The following is a 20,726-nucleotide window of genomic DNA, read 5'->3' on the forward strand; positions in this document are numbered from 1 at the left end:
GGAGGCATCATCCAAGGGATCCTGCTTTAACTATAAAATTCCTTAGATACCTGATTTTTTTATCTTAAAATTTTGTGTGACTTTTTGTATTGTGATTTGTAATACATTTGTTTATTTTCATGTAGAAATTCTTCCCCTCTCCTACCCCCAATAAATCTTTTAGTAAAATAGAGGTTAAAGAGGATGCACCCGGATTGTCTTGTGACTTTAAGTATTCCTGGCTCTCTGCCACATCTCCCAGTTGAATATGCACTGTCTATTTTAAGATCGGGGTCCTATCCCATCACTATATGAGTACTGTTGATGGAGTAAGAGCATAAATCAAGATGTAGCCAACATTGTAGACATATTGGGCCAAAAAAAGGAAAGTCAAAGTCCATTCTTAATAATGAAAAACTGGCAAACTGTAAGGATAGGTATTTCATACCACTATAATAGAACAGAAACATTAAAAAAAAAAAAAAAAAAAAACAACCCTCAATAAGTAGAACCATGTTTCATGACTTAGTCTATTTAAGGAGAAAAAAAATCAGTTTTAAATAATGCCTTTCACAGGCCTAGCTTAACCCAGAATTGCTTAATATCCATTTTGCTTTACTTCTTATAAATCATCGGATACCAGTAGAATGAAGAGATTCAAATAAGAATTTGACTCCCCTTTCCCATTGTAGCTTCCTGTGCTACCTTAAGCAAATCACTTAACCTCTCTGGGAGTGAGTTTTCATATCTGTAAAATAAAAGAAATATCCCGTAGTCCTGAGTATGTTTTTAGGTATCTTTTTTTCCCCCATGATACATCCAAGAATCTTTAATGTTTTAATAAACCTTATATGTTTCCCAGACTTATTCTTCCATGAAACCCATTATTTAATAGAGTCTTTTGCCCTGCTAGTGCTCATTAATATTAAGCAGTCACTATAGTCCCATCTAACTCTTAGCATTCTCATTCTGGAAATTATACTCATTTTGTTTGCCTCTTAAGTGCTTTTCTGGCATGTAGTTTTCGTAGGATTACTGCCGAATTGAACTAAGTGCCTGTGCTGTGTGTATACCCTGACCCTCTCTCCAGCTTGAACTGGAAAGTTATTGCATTTTCCTGTTTCTTAAAATTAAAACAGACATTAGTCCTTGTCTTTTGCAATATTCTCTTGCTCTATTCACTGTTGTTTCACTTGATTACTCAGTTGATGGCCCATTTTTATTCTAAATTAATCTGTGAACCTTCACCTGAATTTTACCAGCTAATAGTAAATACTTGAAAACCTCAGCTTATTAAATTGTTTAAATAAGCACTGATGTAGGAGAGAAAACTAGATGTCAAATCTATATGTAGGCATATTATTTTACTCAGAAAAACAGCCTCCTTCAAAATAGTGTTATTGGCTGAGATCTTTAATTATAGGTCTTGCTCTTGAAAATGTATTATTTTAGCTATTACTGTGTACCATTATCTCATTTAATAAAACAACATTGTAGTATAGAGGGTATTATACATATACATTTTACATATAATGAAACTAAAGCTCAGAAAAACCAAATAACTTGCCTGGATCTCACAGGTGAAAAATAGCAAGATGAAGTCTGTCTGACTGCAACTCATATACTCTTATACCATGTAGCCTCTTACTGAAGTATATAATAATACTACATATGGCACATACATTGTAGTTACAATGTTAAAAAACATTTATTATTTATATTCTTCTAGGGCAACACGTACACATTATCTCATTTAATTCCCCAACAACCCTGTGAAGTAGGTGCTATCATGTTATAGATTAGGAAATTAAAGAAGTAGGCTAATTTGTTCAAAGTCTTACAACTAAATAAGTAGGACCTGGGAATTAAACTCAACTTTAATGATCTAGTGAGCGTTGGGACAAAATACTCCCTAGCATGCAGTGCTTCAAAGATGTCACACTTGGTATGTATGTGTGTAAGTATTTATTCAGCATATTTGATTGCATCTTTGTATCTGTGGAAGAAAAAGAAATATATCAGACAAATCATGTCCCTGCCAAAGCAGGTGAGACACATAAGAAGTCTCATAAATATAACTCCAAGTCAGAGGTATTAAGTGCTATGAAAGTGGTAGAAATTACTCTGGATTTAGAGATGGAAGAGGTTACTTCCTGCTGGGAGATGGCAAAGAAGATGACATTTGCTTTGAAGATAGAAATGATTTGATAAGGTTAGGGTTTGAGAAGACATTGCAAGTACAGGAAATAACATTTGAAAGGCACATAGGTTCACACAGGTAGTAGAGAGTTAGGATTTTCTGCCTGGATCAAGGACATTGTGACACAAATAGTTGAGTGAGTTTTGGAAATGTGAGTTATGGAGGAATTTGACCACTTCCTAGTTAATGAGGTTGGATGCATTTTATTTGAGGTGTCCACTGTGGGACAGTTAAAAAGAAATGTCTGCCAGACAATAATACTTTCTTTTTGCTGTTGACTTTAGGAAATGAGTCCCCTCCCATGAGTGAATGAATTATACCATCAACCAAGTTGTTCAAGTTAGAAACTTAAGAGACTCCTTGCCTCCTCTTTCTTATCTACCCTAGACATCCAGTCATTCCACCAGTCATTCAGTCAATTCCACTTCCTTAAAATCTCTTAGCTTTCCACTTTTCTGCCTTATTTTAGACCTCTTATCATTTTTCACCTTCTTAACTGTTTCTGTTCTGTTCCCTTTCTTGTCCATTCTTCATGTTACTATCAGTGATACTCGCAAAGCACAAGTGTAATGTCATTCCCCTACTTAATACTTTAAAATAAGTTCAGTATTTCCCTCTGGATAAATTCCAAACTTTTCATTCCCTTCATCATACAATATGGACTAGTATATCTTCTCTTTAAAAAGAAAAATCTCTCTTGACCTTATTCTCTTGTTACCATCCCATTTCTCTGCTTCCATTACAGCTATATGTCTTGAAAAGTATGTACTTTTCTTTCCACTTTGTCACCTCCCAAGTAAATACTCTCAGGAAACTTTTTATTAAGGTCATTGGTTATCTAGCATTACCAAATCCTTATGCTACTTAATCTTTTGAAAGAGTTGACTAGTCTGTCTTATAAAATACATTCTTTTTTTAAATTTATTTTTATTTTTTTTCTTTATTAAGGTATTACATGTGTGTCCTTATCCCCCCATTGTCCCCCCCACCCACCTAACTCATGCGCTCACCCACCTGGTGTCTGTGTCCATTGGTTAGGCTTATATGCATGCATACAAGTCCGTTGGTTGATCTCTCCCCCTTCCCCCACCCTCCCCTACCTTCTCTCTCAGGTTTGACGGTCTGATTGATTCCTCTCTGTATCTGGATCTGTTTTTGTTCATCAGTTTATGTTGTTCATTATATTCCACAAATGAGTGAGATCATGTGATATTTATCTTTCTCTGACTGGCTTATTTCGCTTAGCACAATGCTCTCCATCCGTGCTGTTGCAAATGGTAAGAGTTCTTTCTTTTTTACCACAGCGTAGTATTCCATTGTGTAAATATACCACAGGTTTTTAATCCACTCATCTGCTGATGGGCACTTAGACTGTTTCCAAATCTTAGCTATGGTAAATTGTGCTGCTATAAACATACATATATCCTTTCTGATTGGTGTTTCTAGTTTCTTGGGATATATTCCTAGAAGTGGGATCACTGGGTCAAATGGGAGTTCCATTTTTAGTTTTTTGATGAAACTCCATACTGTTCTCCACAGTGGCTACACCAGTCTGCATTCCCATCAGCAGTGTAAGAGGGTTCCCTGTTTTCCGCATCCTCGCCAGCACTTGTTTGTTGATTTGTTGATGATAACCATTCTGACAGGTGTGAGATGGTACCTCATTGTCGTTTTAATTTGCATCTCTCAGATGATTAGTGACTTTGAGCATGTTTTCATATGTCTCTTGGCCTTCCTTATGTCCTCTTTCAAAAAGTATCTATTTAGGTTCGTTGCCCATTTTTTGATTGGGTTGTTTATCTTCCTTTTGTTAAGTTGTATGAGTTCCTGTAAATGCTGGAGATTAAATCTTTATCGGAGATAACATTGGCAAATATGTTCTCACATGCAGTGGGCTTTCTTGTTGTTTTGTTGATGGTTTCTTTTGCTGTGCAGAAGCTTTTTATTTTGATGTAGTCCCATTTGTTTATTTTCTCTTTAGTTTCCATTGCCCTAGGAGCTGTATTGGTAAAGATATTACTTCGGCATATGTCTGATATTTTGCTGCCTGTGGATTCCTCTAAGATTTTTATGGTTCCCCATCTTACATTTAAGTCCTTTATCCATTTTGAGTTTATTTTTGTGTATGGTGTAAGTTGGTGGTCTAGTTTCATTTTTTTTTTTTTGCATATATCTGTCCAATTTTCCCAACACCATTTATTGAAGAGACTGTATTGACTCCGTTGTATGCTCTTGCCTCCTTTGTCAAATATTAATTGAGCATAGTGGTTTGGGTCAATTTCTGGATTCTCTATTCTATTCCATTGGTCTGTATATCTGTTCTTGTGCCAGTACCAGGCAGTTTTGAGAACAGTCGCTGTGTAATAACAGCTTGATATCTGGTATTGAGATCCCTCCTACTTTGTTCTTCTTTCTCAGGATTGCTGCAGCTATTCGGGGTCTTTTTTTTATTCCAGATGAATTTTTGGAGAGTTTATTCTAGGTCTGTGAAATATGCTGTTGGTATTTTAATGGGGAGTGCATTGAATCTATAGATTGCTTGGGTGGTATGGACATTTTAATGATGTTGAATCCATGAACATGGTATGTTCTTCCATCTGTTTATGTCTTCCTCTATCTCTTTTTCCAGTGTCCTGTAGTTTTCCAAGTACAGGTCTTTTACCTCCTTCGTTAAGTTTATTCCTAGGTGTCTTAATTTTTTTGGGTGCGATGGTAAATGGGATTGTTTTTAAATCTCTCTTTCTGTAAGTTCACTATTGGTGTATAAAAATGCCATAGATTTCTTGGCATTAATTTTGTATCCTGCTACATTGTCTTATCTTCCAAAACATCACACTCCTAGATTTCCTCTTGCTTCTCTAACTTATACCTCTTAATCTTCTTTACCAGCTCCTCTTCCCCCAGACTCTAAGTGTTAGCATTTTTCTGGGCTCTTGGTCCTCATTTTTTTTCTGTATATTTTTCTCTAGGTAACCTCATCCATCCTTATAGCTCAAAATGCCTATACTCATATATATCATCAGGCATAGCACTGATGGTCGCTTAAGGCCCTAGCTACATACATTTTGCTTCCTACTTGACATCTCTCTAGGCTTCACAAATGTAATGTATTCATACAGAATTTTCCCCAAAATCTATTCTTCCTCCAGTCATCATCCCCTTCTCAATAAATGACACTACACTGCTTAAGCCAGAAACCTCCCTCTCCCCAACATGTAGCAAGTACTTTTCATTTTTCTTCAAAACTACATATCGAATCCCTCCACCTCCTCCTCCTCCATAAATTTGTTCAGTGGCCCAGTTTCTTTCCAAATTGTCAAGTCATACTTTACCATCTGAGCATTGTCCTAACCTATATTGGGCTGCCATTTCCAAGTTCTGGGTTACAAAAGGGGACAGGAAAGTGGAGATGTACCACCCACTGTCTTGAAAACCCAAACCTGAAGATGGCATACAGTGTGTCCATACACATATTATTGGCAAGAACTCCGTCATCACCATGGAGAACAGCTGAGGAATGTGGTATAGCTAGGCAGTCAAGGGCCTTGCCACAGTTCTCTTACTATGTAAGAAGAGAATGGATTTTGGTGGACAACTACTTTTCATCACAATGCCTAACAAATAAACTAAGTCTTAGATAAGTATATTTATGTGACTTTAGATTATTTTCTCATTATTCAGAGATCTGAGTTAGTTTTACTACTTTGGTTATATAGTTGAAGAAAATTTATACAGGATAAAGTGCATTCTCTAGTGCTTCTCAAACCATTTGTGACAAAGGACCACATTTTTGTTTCTTTTTTGGTTGTTCATTTACTTATTTTGTCCTAATGGTTTCTAAATGCATACTCTAAATTTGTTATACCGGTCTCAGCTCATATACCTGTTTCTATGTGGTCTAGTAGCAAAGCTTTATAGTAACTTAATGTTGCTGTGATATCCAAAGATGTGATTATTTATTTTAATGATTCACTTTTATTGTATTTTACGAAAGTACTGTTCTACTGCAAATTATGGGAAAATAAACAACAAAAAAGGAACAAAAATGTGGTCCTTTGTCACAAATAGTTTGAGAAGAACTGTTCTAGAGAATGCATTTTATCCTGTACTAGAGGCCCTGTGCACAAAAATTTGTGCACTTGGCGGGGAGGGGGGGTTCCTCAGCCCGGCCTGTGCCCTCTCGCAGTCTGGGACCCCTCGGGAGATAACGACCTGCTGGCTTAGGCCTGCTCCCGGGTGGCAGAGGGCAGGCCCAATCTCTAGGTGCAGCCCCTGGTTGGGCTCAGAGCAGGGCCGATTGGGGAGTTGGGGTGCCGCCCCCTGTCATGCACAGAGCAGGGCGGATCGGGAGGTTGTGATGCCACCCTCAGTCATGCTCAGGGTAGGGCCGATTGGGGGGTTGGGGCACCGCCCCTGTCACACTCAAGGCAGGGTCAATGGGGAGGTTGTGGCGCCACCCCCTGTCACACAGAGCAGGGCCAAGGGGGTTGGGGCACTGCCCCCGTCACGCACAGAGCAGGGCCCATCAGGGGGGTTGGGGCTCCGAACCCTGTCACGCACAGAGCAGGGTCAATCAGGGGGTTGGGGAGCTCCCCCCTGTCACTCACAGAGTAGGGCCCATAGGGGAGTTGGGGCACCACCCCCTGTCACACACAGAGCAGGGCCGATCAGGGGGTTGGGGCGCTGCCACTGTCACACTCAGGGCAGGGCCGATGGGGAGGTTATGGCTCTACCCCATCACACACAGAGCAGGGCCCGAGTGGGGGAGGGTTGGGGCGCCGCCCTCTATCACCCACAGAGCACGGCCGATCAGGGGGTTGGGGCACCACCACTCTCACACTCAGGGCAGGGCCGATGGGGAGGTTATGGCTGTACCCCGTCACACACAGAGCAGGGCCCGTGTGGGGGGGGGTGGGTTGCGGCGCCGCACCCTGTCACACACAGAGCCGCAGGGCGATCAGGGGGTTGGGGAGCTCCCCCCTATCAGGCACAGGGCAGGGTGGATAGGGAGGTTGTGGCCTCGCCCCCTGTCACACACAGAGCCGCAGGGCGATCAGGGGGTTTGGGCGCTGCCCCCTGTCACGCTGATCCTGGTGCCGGGAGGCCTCGCAGCTCTGCTGATCCCGGTGCTGGGAGGCATATTACCCTTTTACTATATAGGGTAGAGGCCTGGTGCACGGGTGGGTGCCAGCTGTTTTTCCCTGAAGGGTGTCCTGGATCAGGGTGGGGGTCCCCACTGGGGTGCCTGGCCAGCCTGGGTGAGAGGATGATGGCTGTTTGTAGCTGGTCACACATCCTTCAGGGTGGGGGTCCCCACTGGGGTGCCTGGCCATCCTGGGTGAAGGGATGATGGCTGTTTGCAGCTGGTCACACACCCTTCAGGGTGGGGGTCCCCACTGGGGTGCCTGGCCAGTCTGGGTGAGGGGCTGAGGGCTATTTTCAGGCTGGGGGTGACTGAAGCTCCCAACCGCTCCTTTTTTTCTTTTTTCTTTTTTTTATTCTGGGCCAGCTTTAGCTCTGAGGCTTGGCTCCAGGTCTTAGGCCTCCACTGCTGAAAATAGGTTTCTGGCCTTTGCTTACAGTGTTGCGATTCTGCTGGCTGAAGCCCGGGACTAAAGCAGGTTTCTGGGGTTTTGTTTAGCTTCTATATTTGTTACATAGTTGCTTAGAGTTGCAGCTCAGAGGCCTGCAGCAGCAGGCGGGGAATGTTGGAGTCCTCTGTCACTGAAGCAAGTAAGCCTCATGCTATTTTCAAGCTGCCTGGTTGCCGGCTGCCATCTTGGCTGGCAGTTAATTTACATATTGCCCTGATTAGCCAATGGGAAGGGTAGCGGTCGTACGCCAATTACCATGTTTCTCTTTTATTAGATAGGATAAGTTTTCTTCAACTATATCACCAAAGTAGTAAAACTAACTCAGATTTCAGAGTAATGAGAAAATAATATAAAGCCTCATAAATATATTTATCTAAGACTTGGTTTAATTATTAGGCATTGTGATGAAAACTGATAGTTGTCCACCAACAATTTGGTACCTTACTCTTGAGTCTAGGCTGCTCAGTCTTGCACTCTAACTTTATAGAAATAGCCATGGCTTACTAAGTTAATGAGCATATTTAAAGGGCCTTTTCTCAGTCTCTTTGATTTTTTATTAATTATACTTTGTAAACACACCTAACCTTTGATTTATGACTTAATTCCTGAAAACCTGACCTCTAAGTGAAAATTTATTAATATCAAAATATTTTTATTGATTTTAATGGGACAAAGTATATGTTTCATGATTATCTGCAATACCAAAGTAATTTTTAGATTAAAAAATATATCAGTTGAACAATGAAAACAAATTCAGAAACGAATACTTTGAAAGTAAATAAAAATATTTTTACCTAAAATATGATGATATGCTGTACTTGCAAAGAAAGGAAGATTTGATAGTGAGTGGTGGCTGGTGAAGGAGGAATACAAAGGAGTCATTCTTTGGAAAGTGCTGGAGAGTCAGGTGGTAGACTTCAAGGCAGGTAACTTTGGGAGTTTGTGGTTTTCTTGCACTTAAAAATAGTTTTAGCACACCTGGACTAGCCACTGGGATACGACGAAACAGAGCCTCTGTTCTCAAGGGGTCTGGAGAAGGAGTAAGAAGCCTCAACAGCTCATTCTAAAAAAAGGCAAAAAAACTAAGTGCTGTTGCAGGCACAAACAGAAAGCAGAGGAGGAAATGGCGGGGGAGGCTTGTAGACCTCGAACTAAGCCTTAGAGAAAGAATGGAGTACTGACTGGCAGACATGGTGGCAGGGCATGCCATGCTGAAGGAGCAGCAGGGGAAATGGCTTCATTTCCATAGCTGAGCTGTATGACTAGGATCTACTGAGAAGGTGCACATAGCCTGGGATTCCTGCCAAAATCACAATGCTTGGCCTGTATAGAGCCCTTTTTATTTAAAGAGTTAAAGTCTGATGATAGGTTAATAAAAACTTTGTAAAATCTTAAATTGGTCATAGTTGTTATTGCTGTTCTTTTTATAAAATGCAGTGGGTACTGCTCCAGCTGGTTTGGCTCAGTGGATAGAGAGTCAGCCTGCAGACTGGAGGGTTATGGGTTTGATTCCAGTCAAGGGCATGTACCTGGGTTACAGGCTCTTTCTGCACACCACTCGGGGCTTGCAGGAGGCAACCAATCAATGTGTCTCTCTCACATTGATGTTTCTCTCTGTGTGTCTCCCTCCCTTCCACTCTCTCTAAAAGCCAATGGAAAAATATCCTTGGGTGAGGATTAACAAAATATATGTGTGTATATAACGGGTACAGAAATAGGGAAGAAGTGGTTATACCTGTGAGACCCAGAACTGCACTTTATGGAGAAGAAAGCTGGATATTGAATTTTGAGAGAATGATCAGTGGTTCTTATATTTGCCAATGATAGAAATAACGATTCTTTTAAAAATTCAAGAGAGGGTATATTCTGGGTTCATCTTAAAAGAATTGTTTTTAACATAGTGGCAAGGTTTGAAACCAGGACTACTACATATATGTGTGTAATCTGCACTCTGCACTGAGAGAACAAAGGAGAACTAAGATCTTCCCACACTCTGAGCTTCCCAAGCTATTGTGCTGGCACAGGGCTACCAGAGGAAGAGGGCTTTTTGAAAAGTTTGTCCATCCAGTAGGGACACGCTTTTGCAGTTATTTGGCCCAGAGAGAGGTGCCTTTTTGTGTTTGGCTCAAAGGCATCATATATATTAGCCAAGACCTCTTTGGAACCAAACTTAGAATAATTTTAGTAGTTTTGCCTGTAGAAGATCTTCTTTGTGGTGTCACTCAATGATTAAATGTTATTACATGTTAGCTAAAGAAAGTCCTAAGGTTTATAAAACATGGGACTACTGACATAGAACTCTAAATTTAGAAGAAATATCACAGCTAACATTTGGCAGAAATGCGTATTTTTTAAAGTCTTTTATGAGAACCTGTACTTGTGAGCAGTTGTGAACCAAATCTCGAGACATTAATCTTTACTTTTGGGAAGGGAACAGCTATGATTCAGACTGATTGCCTTAGATGCTGATATTACCTATGTGTAGTCTGAATTAAAACTCCATTGAGAACAAAGCTATTTGAGAAATTTAAAACTAGTCAACTTAAAAGAGAATAAGTGATTTTATAGAAAGAATATTGGCTGGAAGTTGGAAATCCATACTCTAGCTCTTACTACCCCACTAATTCACTCTGGCTGAGTATAAGCAACTTAACTTCTCTAGTCCTCAATTTCTATATCTGTAAAGTGAAAGAAGTGTACCAAATATAAGGTCTCTTTCAGTTCTAACATTTTTTAATTTAAAAATAATAAAAGCCTGTCTAGCTAGATCTTAAACTGCTATTAAATACATTGGTAGAGAAACAGTCTGTTTTAAGCCAAATAATGATTTTTTGCATTCTCGATCTTGTTTTCCAGAAACTCTGCGAAGGGATATTTAAAGTCCTTGTAAAGGACGTCCCAACAACATGTCAAGTGTCCTGCCTGGAAGTTCTCCGCATTCTCTCCAGAGACAAAAAGATTTTAGTTCCTGTAACAACCAAGGAAAATATGCAGATACTGCTGCGACTAGCGAAGCTGAATGAGTTGGATGATTCTTTGGAGAAGGTGTCAGAGTTCCCAGTTATTGTGGAGTCATTAAAATGTCTGTGTAACATCGTGTTCAATAGTCAGATGGCACAGCAGCTCAGCCTGGAACTTAACCTTGCTGCAAAGCTCTGTAACCTCCTGAGAAAGTGCAAGGACCGAAAGTTTATCAATGACATTAAGTGCTTTGACTTGCGCTTGCTCTTCGTCCTGTCACTTTTGCACACTGACATCAGGTCACAATTGCGTTATGAGCTCCAGGGACTACCGCTGCTAACCCAGATTTTGGAAAGTGCCTTTAGCATCAAGTGGACCGATGAGTATGAATCGGCCATAGACCATAATGGACCTCCTCTCTCACCTCAGGAGACAGACTGTGCCATTGAGGCCCTCAAAGCTCTCTTCAATGTGACGGTAGACAGTTGGAAGGTGCATAAAGAGGTAAGGTTAAGAAGGGTTTTATTTACTGTGGGATTTAATGCGTTTGGGGCACCCTTAGAGCTGCCTTAAAGGGAAGAATGCTAAGTTGGGAAATGGAAAAAATTTTGAGTTCCCCAGTTGTATGACTCAGGATTAATTTCTTAGCCATTATAAGTCTTACTCTTTCCACTTATCAGAAGAATAAGGGTGAAGATGGACCACTGTTTTTAAGAAGCCAAATATAGTTCCTTTTCTGAGTTGTACTATCATGTGTCTTTTTTTTTTAAGAGTGCCTCTTTCAGGAACAAGGTTTGAATTATAAGATTTTAAGGAAAACAAAATAATGTTTAAAAAGGTATAGGCATTTTCACTGGCTGCAGTTTTAAAAGTTAAGACAAATCAAGCCAGTTGAAATTGATCAATCAGAATTAATGTCTGCTCAGAAGAGTAAAAGAGGCTGTATCACATATCATTCCAGTCTCCTAGAGTGTTACTTTATAGTGTTAGATAACAATCAGAAGTGGAGGACTACAACTAGATATCCATGCTTGTACAGTCCTAGGAAGCAAGCATAACTACACGAGAGTATGGGAACGGTTGTTTTAAACCACTTGACTTATTTCTAGACTAAGATCCTTTTCTGTGGTTTGGACTGTCCAGCAACCCAAAGTGAGGCAGATTTGATAGTTTATATTTGAGTACCCACAAGAACAATATGTTAAATAAGAAACTTAGTTTAAGGAAGTCAACAATTTCAAGTGAAGCGGATATAAACGTTTTTTTCCTTGCTTCTAGAATCTTAACATTTCGCATTTACCCTCTCTCCTTAACCCTAAATAACTGGTGAAATTAAACCTCTGTCTTTAAAAAAGAAGAAAGAAAAGAAAAAAAAGCATTTTGGTGCCAGAGCAAATGATCTTTTCTGACAATTACTTTAGGACTTAGGTTAACATTTTGCTGTGTCCATTTGAAGCAGTTCTTACCATGGATAAAGATATCTTTTTGCCAGCAACGTTCTTTGAAAGTATTATCTCAGTGCAGTGTTATAGTGGTAGTGTGCAGGCATCTGAGTTTTAAAGTGCAAATAGGTCTATATTTTGAAACCAAATATTTGAAGATCAGTCCTAACAGCTATTTTAGATGATCATAGTATGGTCAGTTTTTCCTAGCATTTGGCAGAAAAAAGTGTGGAAAGCCCACATGCTCCGAAACCAAATATTTGGAAGTATTTAAAATGTTATGTCTCTATGCTTATTTGGTACCTTCTATGGTTATTTTTCTTACACTGTTTGTTTTGGTGTTTTTAAATTTTCCATTTAGTTGCAAGAGCTCTTCTGAGGCTGTTGGTTTGCCATTGTTAGAGTCCCTGTTATTTAAATTGTGCCAAAAATAGCTCACACTGTTCAGATTCCTGATAAAAAGGGTTTATAATTCAGTGGCTGCACGTCAGTATACTAGTATGTATGGGATGGCATGTAATAAATATCAGTAAATTGAGATTAGCCCTCCTGAGTGAGGCTGGAAGAAGCTTTAGAAAATGTTGAAGTGGCAAATACACATTCTGTGTTATAGAATGTTTATTCTCCAAAAGGTATGTCAGAGAGGATCAGTAGTCCTGCAGCAGACATCTCGGCAGACCTAGTGCCTCTTTTGAGTTGTGGATCAGATGATATAGCCATTATAAAATGTATCCCATTAATGTGACTTGGGCTTATTATATAGTATCAGAAATTTAGACAGTATTGAAAACAGCATCTTGCCATCCATCTAGGCAAGAGTGTGGGAAAAGCGATTTTAAGCCACTTGAGTCCCTAGATTCAAATTTTAGCAAACATTTAGTCAATCATTCAGTCCATCAACAAATGTTTATGGATAATTGCTAGGTGTTAGGCTAGGTGTTGTGTAATATATTGACAATACTAGGTGTCTTGCCTTCATGAAATTCCAGTTTTTGTTGGTGAAACAGGTAATAAATAAGTGAACAAATATATAATTTAAATTGTATAAATGCTAGGAGAGAAACAGTAGAATGATTGAGAATATTCAGTACAGTCACATACCTCTGAAAATATTTCCTGAGATCTGAAGACAGTATGATTCAGCCATTTGAAGACTAGGGGATGAACATTTCCCAGAAATTGGACAGCATGTGAAAAGATGCAGAAATCAGCATTAAGTATTTTTAGTGAGATACCTACAGCCTACCAAAAAGTAAATCGATAAAATAAAAAGGAAGAAAATCTATAATAAGAGTGCAGAGTCCATTTACCTGGGTTTTAATATCTCCTTGATTGTCAAATGAAAAAGATCTTTTCCAGTTCAGCATATACTTAAAGATTTGTTAATGCTTTAAAATGCCAGTTGAAATAAAGGGATATGGAAAACATATTACACAGAAAAAAATCCAATTTTAAAATTTAACTTTAAAAATAATGTTATTTTTTCTTTTTACAAAAATAATACATGCTAATTATAGAAAATCCATGGGGAAAAGAGCATACAAGCAATACACAAATACAAATTATCTACCACTCAAAGATAAGCGGTAGTTGCATTTTTATGTATATCTTTCTAACCATTCTCCATTGTATAATATGTAAATATAAATACGTATACATTTTTTTACAAAATTTGAGTCATTTAAAATCTTGATTTCTTTTCACAACAAATGTTCTGATAGAGTAGTGGTTTTCAAAATGTGTTCCTTGAAGCCCTAAAGTTCCTAGGAGTAGCCCCGGTGGATGAGTGGGCAGGGCTTCCATGTTCCCCAGCCTCACTTAAAAAGAGCACATTTGATTGTTGCTGTTAAATTTAGGTTATAACTGGATTTTATATCGTGGCTAAAAAGTTCTGCAACCAAAAAAAATTTTGACAACTGCTTTCTTCTTTTATAGTTAAAGGATGGTAAATTCTTATGAAGCATGTTACTCTCTTCGTAAGGCACTCTCCTTAAGGATTTATCATCCTTTAACAAATCCCCTATATATAAGCATTTACATTATTTGCAATTCTTTGCTATTTCAAATAGTAATACAATGTTGTAAAAATCTTTGTAGATAAATTCCTAGAATTGGTAGGTCAAAGGGTTTTTCAAAACTTTAAGGTTTATTGACATGCATTGCCAAATTGACTTTCAGAAGCATAGTGCACGTTTATATCTTCTCAAACCCTGGGCATTTCGCTTTTAAAAATCATTACCTATTTTATAGCTCAACCATTACAGAAAATCCAGATGTTTGGTTTTGGTTTTAACTGTTTTAGTCGGTATTTTTTTACTATTCATTTACAATTCACCATAAACAGAAAATTAATGACTAGGTTTTTCTTGAGGTTTAGCAAATTAGTGCCATTTGTTCATTTTTAGGTCCATGCCTCAGTGTTAAACTCCTGCCTGCTTGGTGATGCCAGCAGCAGGTTAATTTGGAGACTGTTTTCCATACAGTAGAAAATGTAGCTAATTTCTACATGTGGTGTCAGTCTTGTTTTCCTCCCTCCCTTCCCTTTCTTTTTTTCTTCCTTCCTAATGGTAATGTGTTTAAGAAGGTCAAATGATTTCTTTAGCAGGAGCTGAAGTTAGTTCTAGAAAAGTGAATTTAAAAGGTCTTGTCTTCCTTCTGCTTTAACCTTAACTTTGTTAAATCTCTGTTGATGGGGGAAAGTAATCTAGAGAGCCCTTACTTAACACACATTCCCTTCTGCAGTACTTCCCTTCAGCGCAATATAATGAGACAATACAAGGACCAACAGACCCTGTAGAGCCAGACAACCAAGTGCAAAGAAGCAGTTTGAGTAGAGTAGTCAAAGAATATTTTTTGAGTGAAATAAAAAAGTGAGTATCCATAGAAGGTAATTGGGAATGTCACATTGTAACAGAAGAGTTTAGTTCCATGATTATTTTAGAGGCTTTGAAGGAAATATAAGAAAAAGGACATGATATTAAGTAAAACTAAACCTTCAAGCTGTGCCATATTTTTTGCAGAATCATTTTTTCAACAAACATTTATTGCCCCATATGTGCCAAGTTCTGTGTTAAGCACACAAGATGCAAGACAAAGCATCAGTGACCTCAAAGAACTAACAGTCTAATAGGAAAATCAGACATATAAACATAGGTGGATATACAACTGTTTGTTACATTATTTACTGTTCTCTGTATTTTCTTATTTGAAAATAAAAAAGAATCACCTCAGAAATGCACAGTTGCTTCAAATGCTATATGTTTTAGATCTTTGGGGGTATCATGTCTGAACTCGTTAGCATAACCTTTCCACTAAGCAACATATCGAGCACAAAGTAGGTGTTCAGTAAATATTTTCTTCATGAAAAATAAAATGTGATATATTTTGATATCTGTGTAGAAGAAATCACTTGAAGTTGACAGGAAGAAAGGAAAGTTTATGGTACCTTTTAAATTTTCAAAGCTAGTAAAACATTTTCTAGAAGCCTAAAAAATTTAATGACATTGTGTAGATGAGCAGATTTCTAGCCTTTTTGGGATTACAGCACTCTATTTTGTAAACATTTATATTTCCTTTTGTCAATTAATTCAAATTATTACTTTGAATTATTACTTTATGCCCAGCACCATGATAGATGTAAAAGAGGTAAAGGAAATAATTTTTGCCTATAAGGAGAGAGATTTTTGAACATATACAATTTAATAGGACAAATAGCTATGATAGAGGTAAGCAAAAGGGCCAGAGTAAAGCATAGGATGAAAAGCTACCTGAAATATTTCCAAGTAAGAACGCTTAATGCATTTGTGCACACCTGTCTGTGTTCATATTTGTTTCACTTTTTCTAGAATTTATATAGGACAAGTTTCCTAAATTTTATCAAAGTAAATTAGAACTACCTTGAGATAACAAAACCAGTTTAGGACTCCTTAGTCTGAAGTATTCTCCCTTTAGATTTTCTCTCAGGCATTGATTAGATCGGTCAAAGCTTTGAATGAAAAGGTGTGAAGAAATTGGTACCTTTACCAAACGGAAGTGAAATCTTCTACAGTTTGCACACGAGAAAAAAGCAACAGTACACCAGAATCTACATGAAGAAATACAGGCTGTGTAAAGAAGTCCCAAAGAATTTCCTGAGTTTTGTCATCTCATTTTCATTTTCACAACAAACCTATTTGGCTTTCTCTCTTTTTCCTCTCTTTGTCCTTAGAGACTTCTTTTCCTTCACAGCCTTTGGAGATAGTATGATATCAGAGGAAAGAATATTGATTCCCTAAAGATATCAAAACTAAGATCATGAAGCAAGCAAATGACAGTTGTATAAACTGGGTTTGTATAATGTTTTATAAAGAGTAATTATTTTTAAACCTTCTGTCATCCATCTGAGATAGGAGCATTAACCCCATTTGAGAAATGAGGACACTAAATAAAGATCAGAGAGTTTAAATTGTGTATGGAAAAATCACACAGCAAAATAAGCAACAATACCGGTAGGGCTCTAGCCAGTTTAGCTCAGTGGATAGAGCGTCGATCTGCAGACAGAACGGTCCCCGGTTCGATTTTGGTCAAGGGCACGTACCTCAGTTGCTGGCTATTCCCCGGCCCAGGCCCTGGTCTGGGCACATGCAGGAGTCAACCAATTGATGTGTTTCTCTCGCAACGATGTTTCCCTCTGTCTTTCTCTCTCTCTTTTCCACTCTCTCTAAAAATCAATGGAGCCCTGACTGCTTTGGCTTATTGGATAGAGTGTCGGCCTGCAGACTGAAGGGTCCCAGGTTCGATTCCAGTCAAGGGCATGTACCTTGGTTGTGGGCACATCCCCAGTAGCTATGTGGGAGGCAGCTGATTGATGTTTCTCTCTCATCGATGTTTCTAACTCTCTATCCATCTCCCTTCCTTTCTGTAAAAATCAATAAAATATATTTTTAAAAAAATCAATGGAAAAATATCCTCGGTTGAGGATTTAAAAAAAAAACAAAAAACAGAAGGAACTAGTGTTCACTCTAACCTTTGCTATATAATACTTCTTAAATGATAACACTCATTCAACAAATATTGTTGAGACCTAGACTGTGGAGTCGAATAAAAAGTCTAGAAACAAACCTATACATATGCAGTCAACTGATTTATGATATAGGTAACATTGAAGTATAGTGGAGGGAAGGTGAGCTTTTTAATAAATTGCTATTGTGTGGCTGTATGGAAAAAAATAAATGTGAATCTCTACCTGTACCAGATACAAATAATTGATTCAATATGGATAAGAGAACTAAATATAAAAGGCAAAATATTGAAGCTCTTTAAAGAAAACAGATTATCTTCATGACTTTATCTTAAACAAGTCAAACATTTCTTAAATAGGCAAAGATTTCTAAAACAGGACAAAATAAAGATCAAACCATAGAGGGGAAACTGACAATTGAGTCCATCAAGAGAAGAAAGTAAAAAGGTAAGCCACCAGTGGAAGAAGATATTTGCAACATATATATGCAGTAAAGGACTTCATCCAGAATACATTGAAACTCCTACAAATCCACACAAATAAAGTTAGCAACCCAATAGAAAAATAGTCAAAAGACTTGAACAGGCCCTTTACCTAAAGAGCTGTTCAGATGACCAAAAGACATATGAAAAGGTGTTCATCAGGAAAATGCATAATAAAACCATGAGACACTGCGCACAAGAATAACAAATTAAATAGGCTAACAATACCAAGTGTCGGCATAGCTGTAGAAAACTGGTGAGAGTATAAATTGGTTTAAACACTTTGAAATACTGTTTGGGAGTTAGTACCTTTTAAAGTAGTGGTTCTTAATCTTCTGGCCGTTTAAGTACAGTTCCTCATGTTGTGGCCCAACCATAAAATTATTTTCGTTGCTACTTCATAACTGTAATGTTGCTACTGTTATGAATCGTAATGTAAATATCTGATATACAGGATGGTCTTAGGCGACCCCTGTGAAAGGGTAGTTCGACTGCCAAAGGGGTCGCGACCCACAGGTTGAGAACCGCTGCTCTAAAGCTTCACATATGTATATGCCCTGTGACCCAGCATACCAAATGACATGTAAAGAAGTATGTTCATAGCCGCACTCTTCAATATAACCCCAGCCTGGAAATAATCCAAATGTTCATCAAGAGTAGCATGGATAAGTAAATTGTAATGTATTCACTGTATGCAGCAGTGTTTTCTTAACCTAACTGTAGCAAAGGACTAGATTTCCCCCCTAGCTTTCAGAATGAAACTCTTGTATAATATATTACACACAATGTCAAACTGCTCAGAAATTTATAAATGCTCACATGCACCTTCCGTACGTACTCATGGCCTTTCAGATCAGTGGCAAACGGTGTAGACAAGCAGTGGTTCACAAACTGCACTGCAAATAGCACTGCTCTCAAGCAATGAACTGAACAACTACCTACAACGCAACAGCATGGATGGATTTCACAACCAGATACAAAGGAGTCTATATTTTATGATTCCATTCATATAAGGTTTAGTGACAACAAAACTAAACCTGTGATGTGAGACATTAGGATTACCCTTGAGTAGTGGAGGAATATCATTGGAAGGAGCCAAGAGGGAATTCTGGTTTTCTTAATCTTAGCATTGCATCATTTTTGTGTTAATTATATGAATGTGCTCATTTTGTGAAACTGATCTAGATGTACATTTATAATTTGGGCACTTTTTTTTTACCATTTATATTAAAAACAATTGAGCCCTGGCCAAATAGCTCAGTTTGTTAGAACGTCAACCCAATACGCCAAGGTTGTGGGTTTGATCCCTGGTCAGGGCACAGACAAGAATGCATAGATGAATGCATAAATAAGTGGAACAACAAATTGATGTTTCTCTCTCTCCCTTCCTCTATCTCAAAATCACTAAATTTTAAAAATTTATTGAACACCTATTATATGCATGCCCTCTAAACTTGTGAAGGTAATAGGTTAGTGGAGAAGACCATGTATATGCAAGTATATAATCATGTGGAATTACAAATGATGATTTCATGAAAAAAATTCTAACAAGATGTAGTGATAGAAAATAATGAAGGGAAGAATCTACTTTAGATAAGGTGGTCAAAGAAGGGTCTTCTCTAAGAAGATTTCAGTTGAGACCTAGAGTCTCAAAAGGAATCCGATGCCAAGAGTGGAGCTAACAATCAGGGACATCAGTAGTTGTTTTGAGTAGAGAAATAGGATTTAGTGGATTTATTATAAAAGAGGGCATGGCAGATACAGGGTACAACTTGGAAATTGGTGTTATGAAAATTGGGATAGGAGGAAATGGGATAGAAGGAAGTAGGATCTGGGGTTTACAGTTGCAAATAATGGAAAAACCAAAAAGGATAGTTTTGCAAAAGGCCTGTGATACCTAGAATAAAGGAAAATGAGTTAAAAGGAAGTGAATTCCCAGTTAATTTTCAAAACCAAGGAAAATGTGATTAAATTAACTAATAGATGAGTTTTGCATGCATTTCATTGTGGTTGGTGTAACTTGGGATAAATGTATATTTACATATTAGAGAATTTCGACTCAAGCATTTGAAGATGGATGGCAAAAGGGACAGCATTCATTCCAACCCTGCCAGCCTTCATGTCTCTGGCATTCTACTGGTCCCTTTTCTCCTTTATTCTTCCTGGTTCCACCACCACACAGTTATTTCAGTATCACTCATTTCAACTCTATCAATCTCACTTTTTGGTTTCCTTTCTCTCTCATTCTTGCTCCTCACCTTCAAATGTTTCATTGAAAGTATTGAGCACCTTCAGTTGGTTGAGCATTATCCCATACACCAAGAGGTCACCATTTCGATTCCCATTTAGGGCACATGCCCAGGTTGCAGGCTGGATTCCCAGTAGGAGCATGCAGGAGGTAGCTGATCACTGTTTCTCTTTCATTGATGTTTCTCTCCCTCTCCCTTCCTCTCTCTCTAAAATCAATAAAAGCGTAAAAATAAAAAAAGGAAAGTACTGAGCACTTTCATGTATTTCATCTTCTTTAATTCTTTCATAACCCTAACAACCTCATGTTTTCGGAGATGCATGTGGGGAAGCTTTGGCTCAAAGAAGCTATATGATTTGTCTTAAGGTCACAACCTAAACACATGGCAACAAGTGCAGTGCTTTTTCTATTATGCCACTGCATCTACCCACAGTGGTGTTATGTTTAAAATATTGTTATCTGCTTTATGAGTAATGAAAGTGTGCCCTACTGCTTGTTAGATTTCATAAGAGATATTCTTCCTAAAGGGCTGAGTTATATATCTGAATATAGGGTATATGTGTATAATAAGTGAGCATATTCCACTTCATATAGATTTTTAATCATTCATATATATATATATATATGCACACATATATATACTGAATTTTTTAATTTCAGTAGTTTTGAAGTAGACTTTCTGAAGTATAGTATATCTGGAATCGCTACCATAATTCTCACTAATTTTATGTCTTAATTACTAAAATTCTAGAAGAAGATAGATATGATCTTGATGTAGATAATTAAAGAAATTGTAGTGACCCAAGATCTCACTAAACATA

General features: G+C 38.1%; 1 protein-coding gene across 11 annotated transcripts in view; it reads left to right on the forward strand.

Moving 5' to 3' along the window:
• Positions 1-20,726, forward strand: part of RIC8B (RIC8 guanine nucleotide exchange factor B) — a 109,589-nt gene that overhangs the window by 27,565 nt on the left and 61,298 nt on the right. For all 11 annotated transcript variants that reach the window (XR_004965866.1, XR_004965869.1, XR_004965870.1 and 8 more), the window contains exon 3: positions 10,630-11,238. Coding sequence is in view for 6 of the 11 variants with exons in the window: in XM_036298005.1 (XP_036153898.1) it covers positions 10,630-11,238 (609 nt within the window). In the remaining 5 variants the exon portion in view is untranslated. The remainder of the gene's footprint in view (positions 1-10,629; positions 11,239-20,726) is intronic.

This window comes from Myotis myotis, unplaced genomic scaffold (genome assembly GCF_014108235.1).
Source record: "Myotis myotis isolate mMyoMyo1 unplaced genomic scaffold, mMyoMyo1.p scaffold_m19_p_3, whole genome shotgun sequence".
In the NCBI taxonomy this organism is placed as follows: Eukaryota; Metazoa; Chordata; class Mammalia; order Chiroptera; family Vespertilionidae; genus Myotis; species Myotis myotis.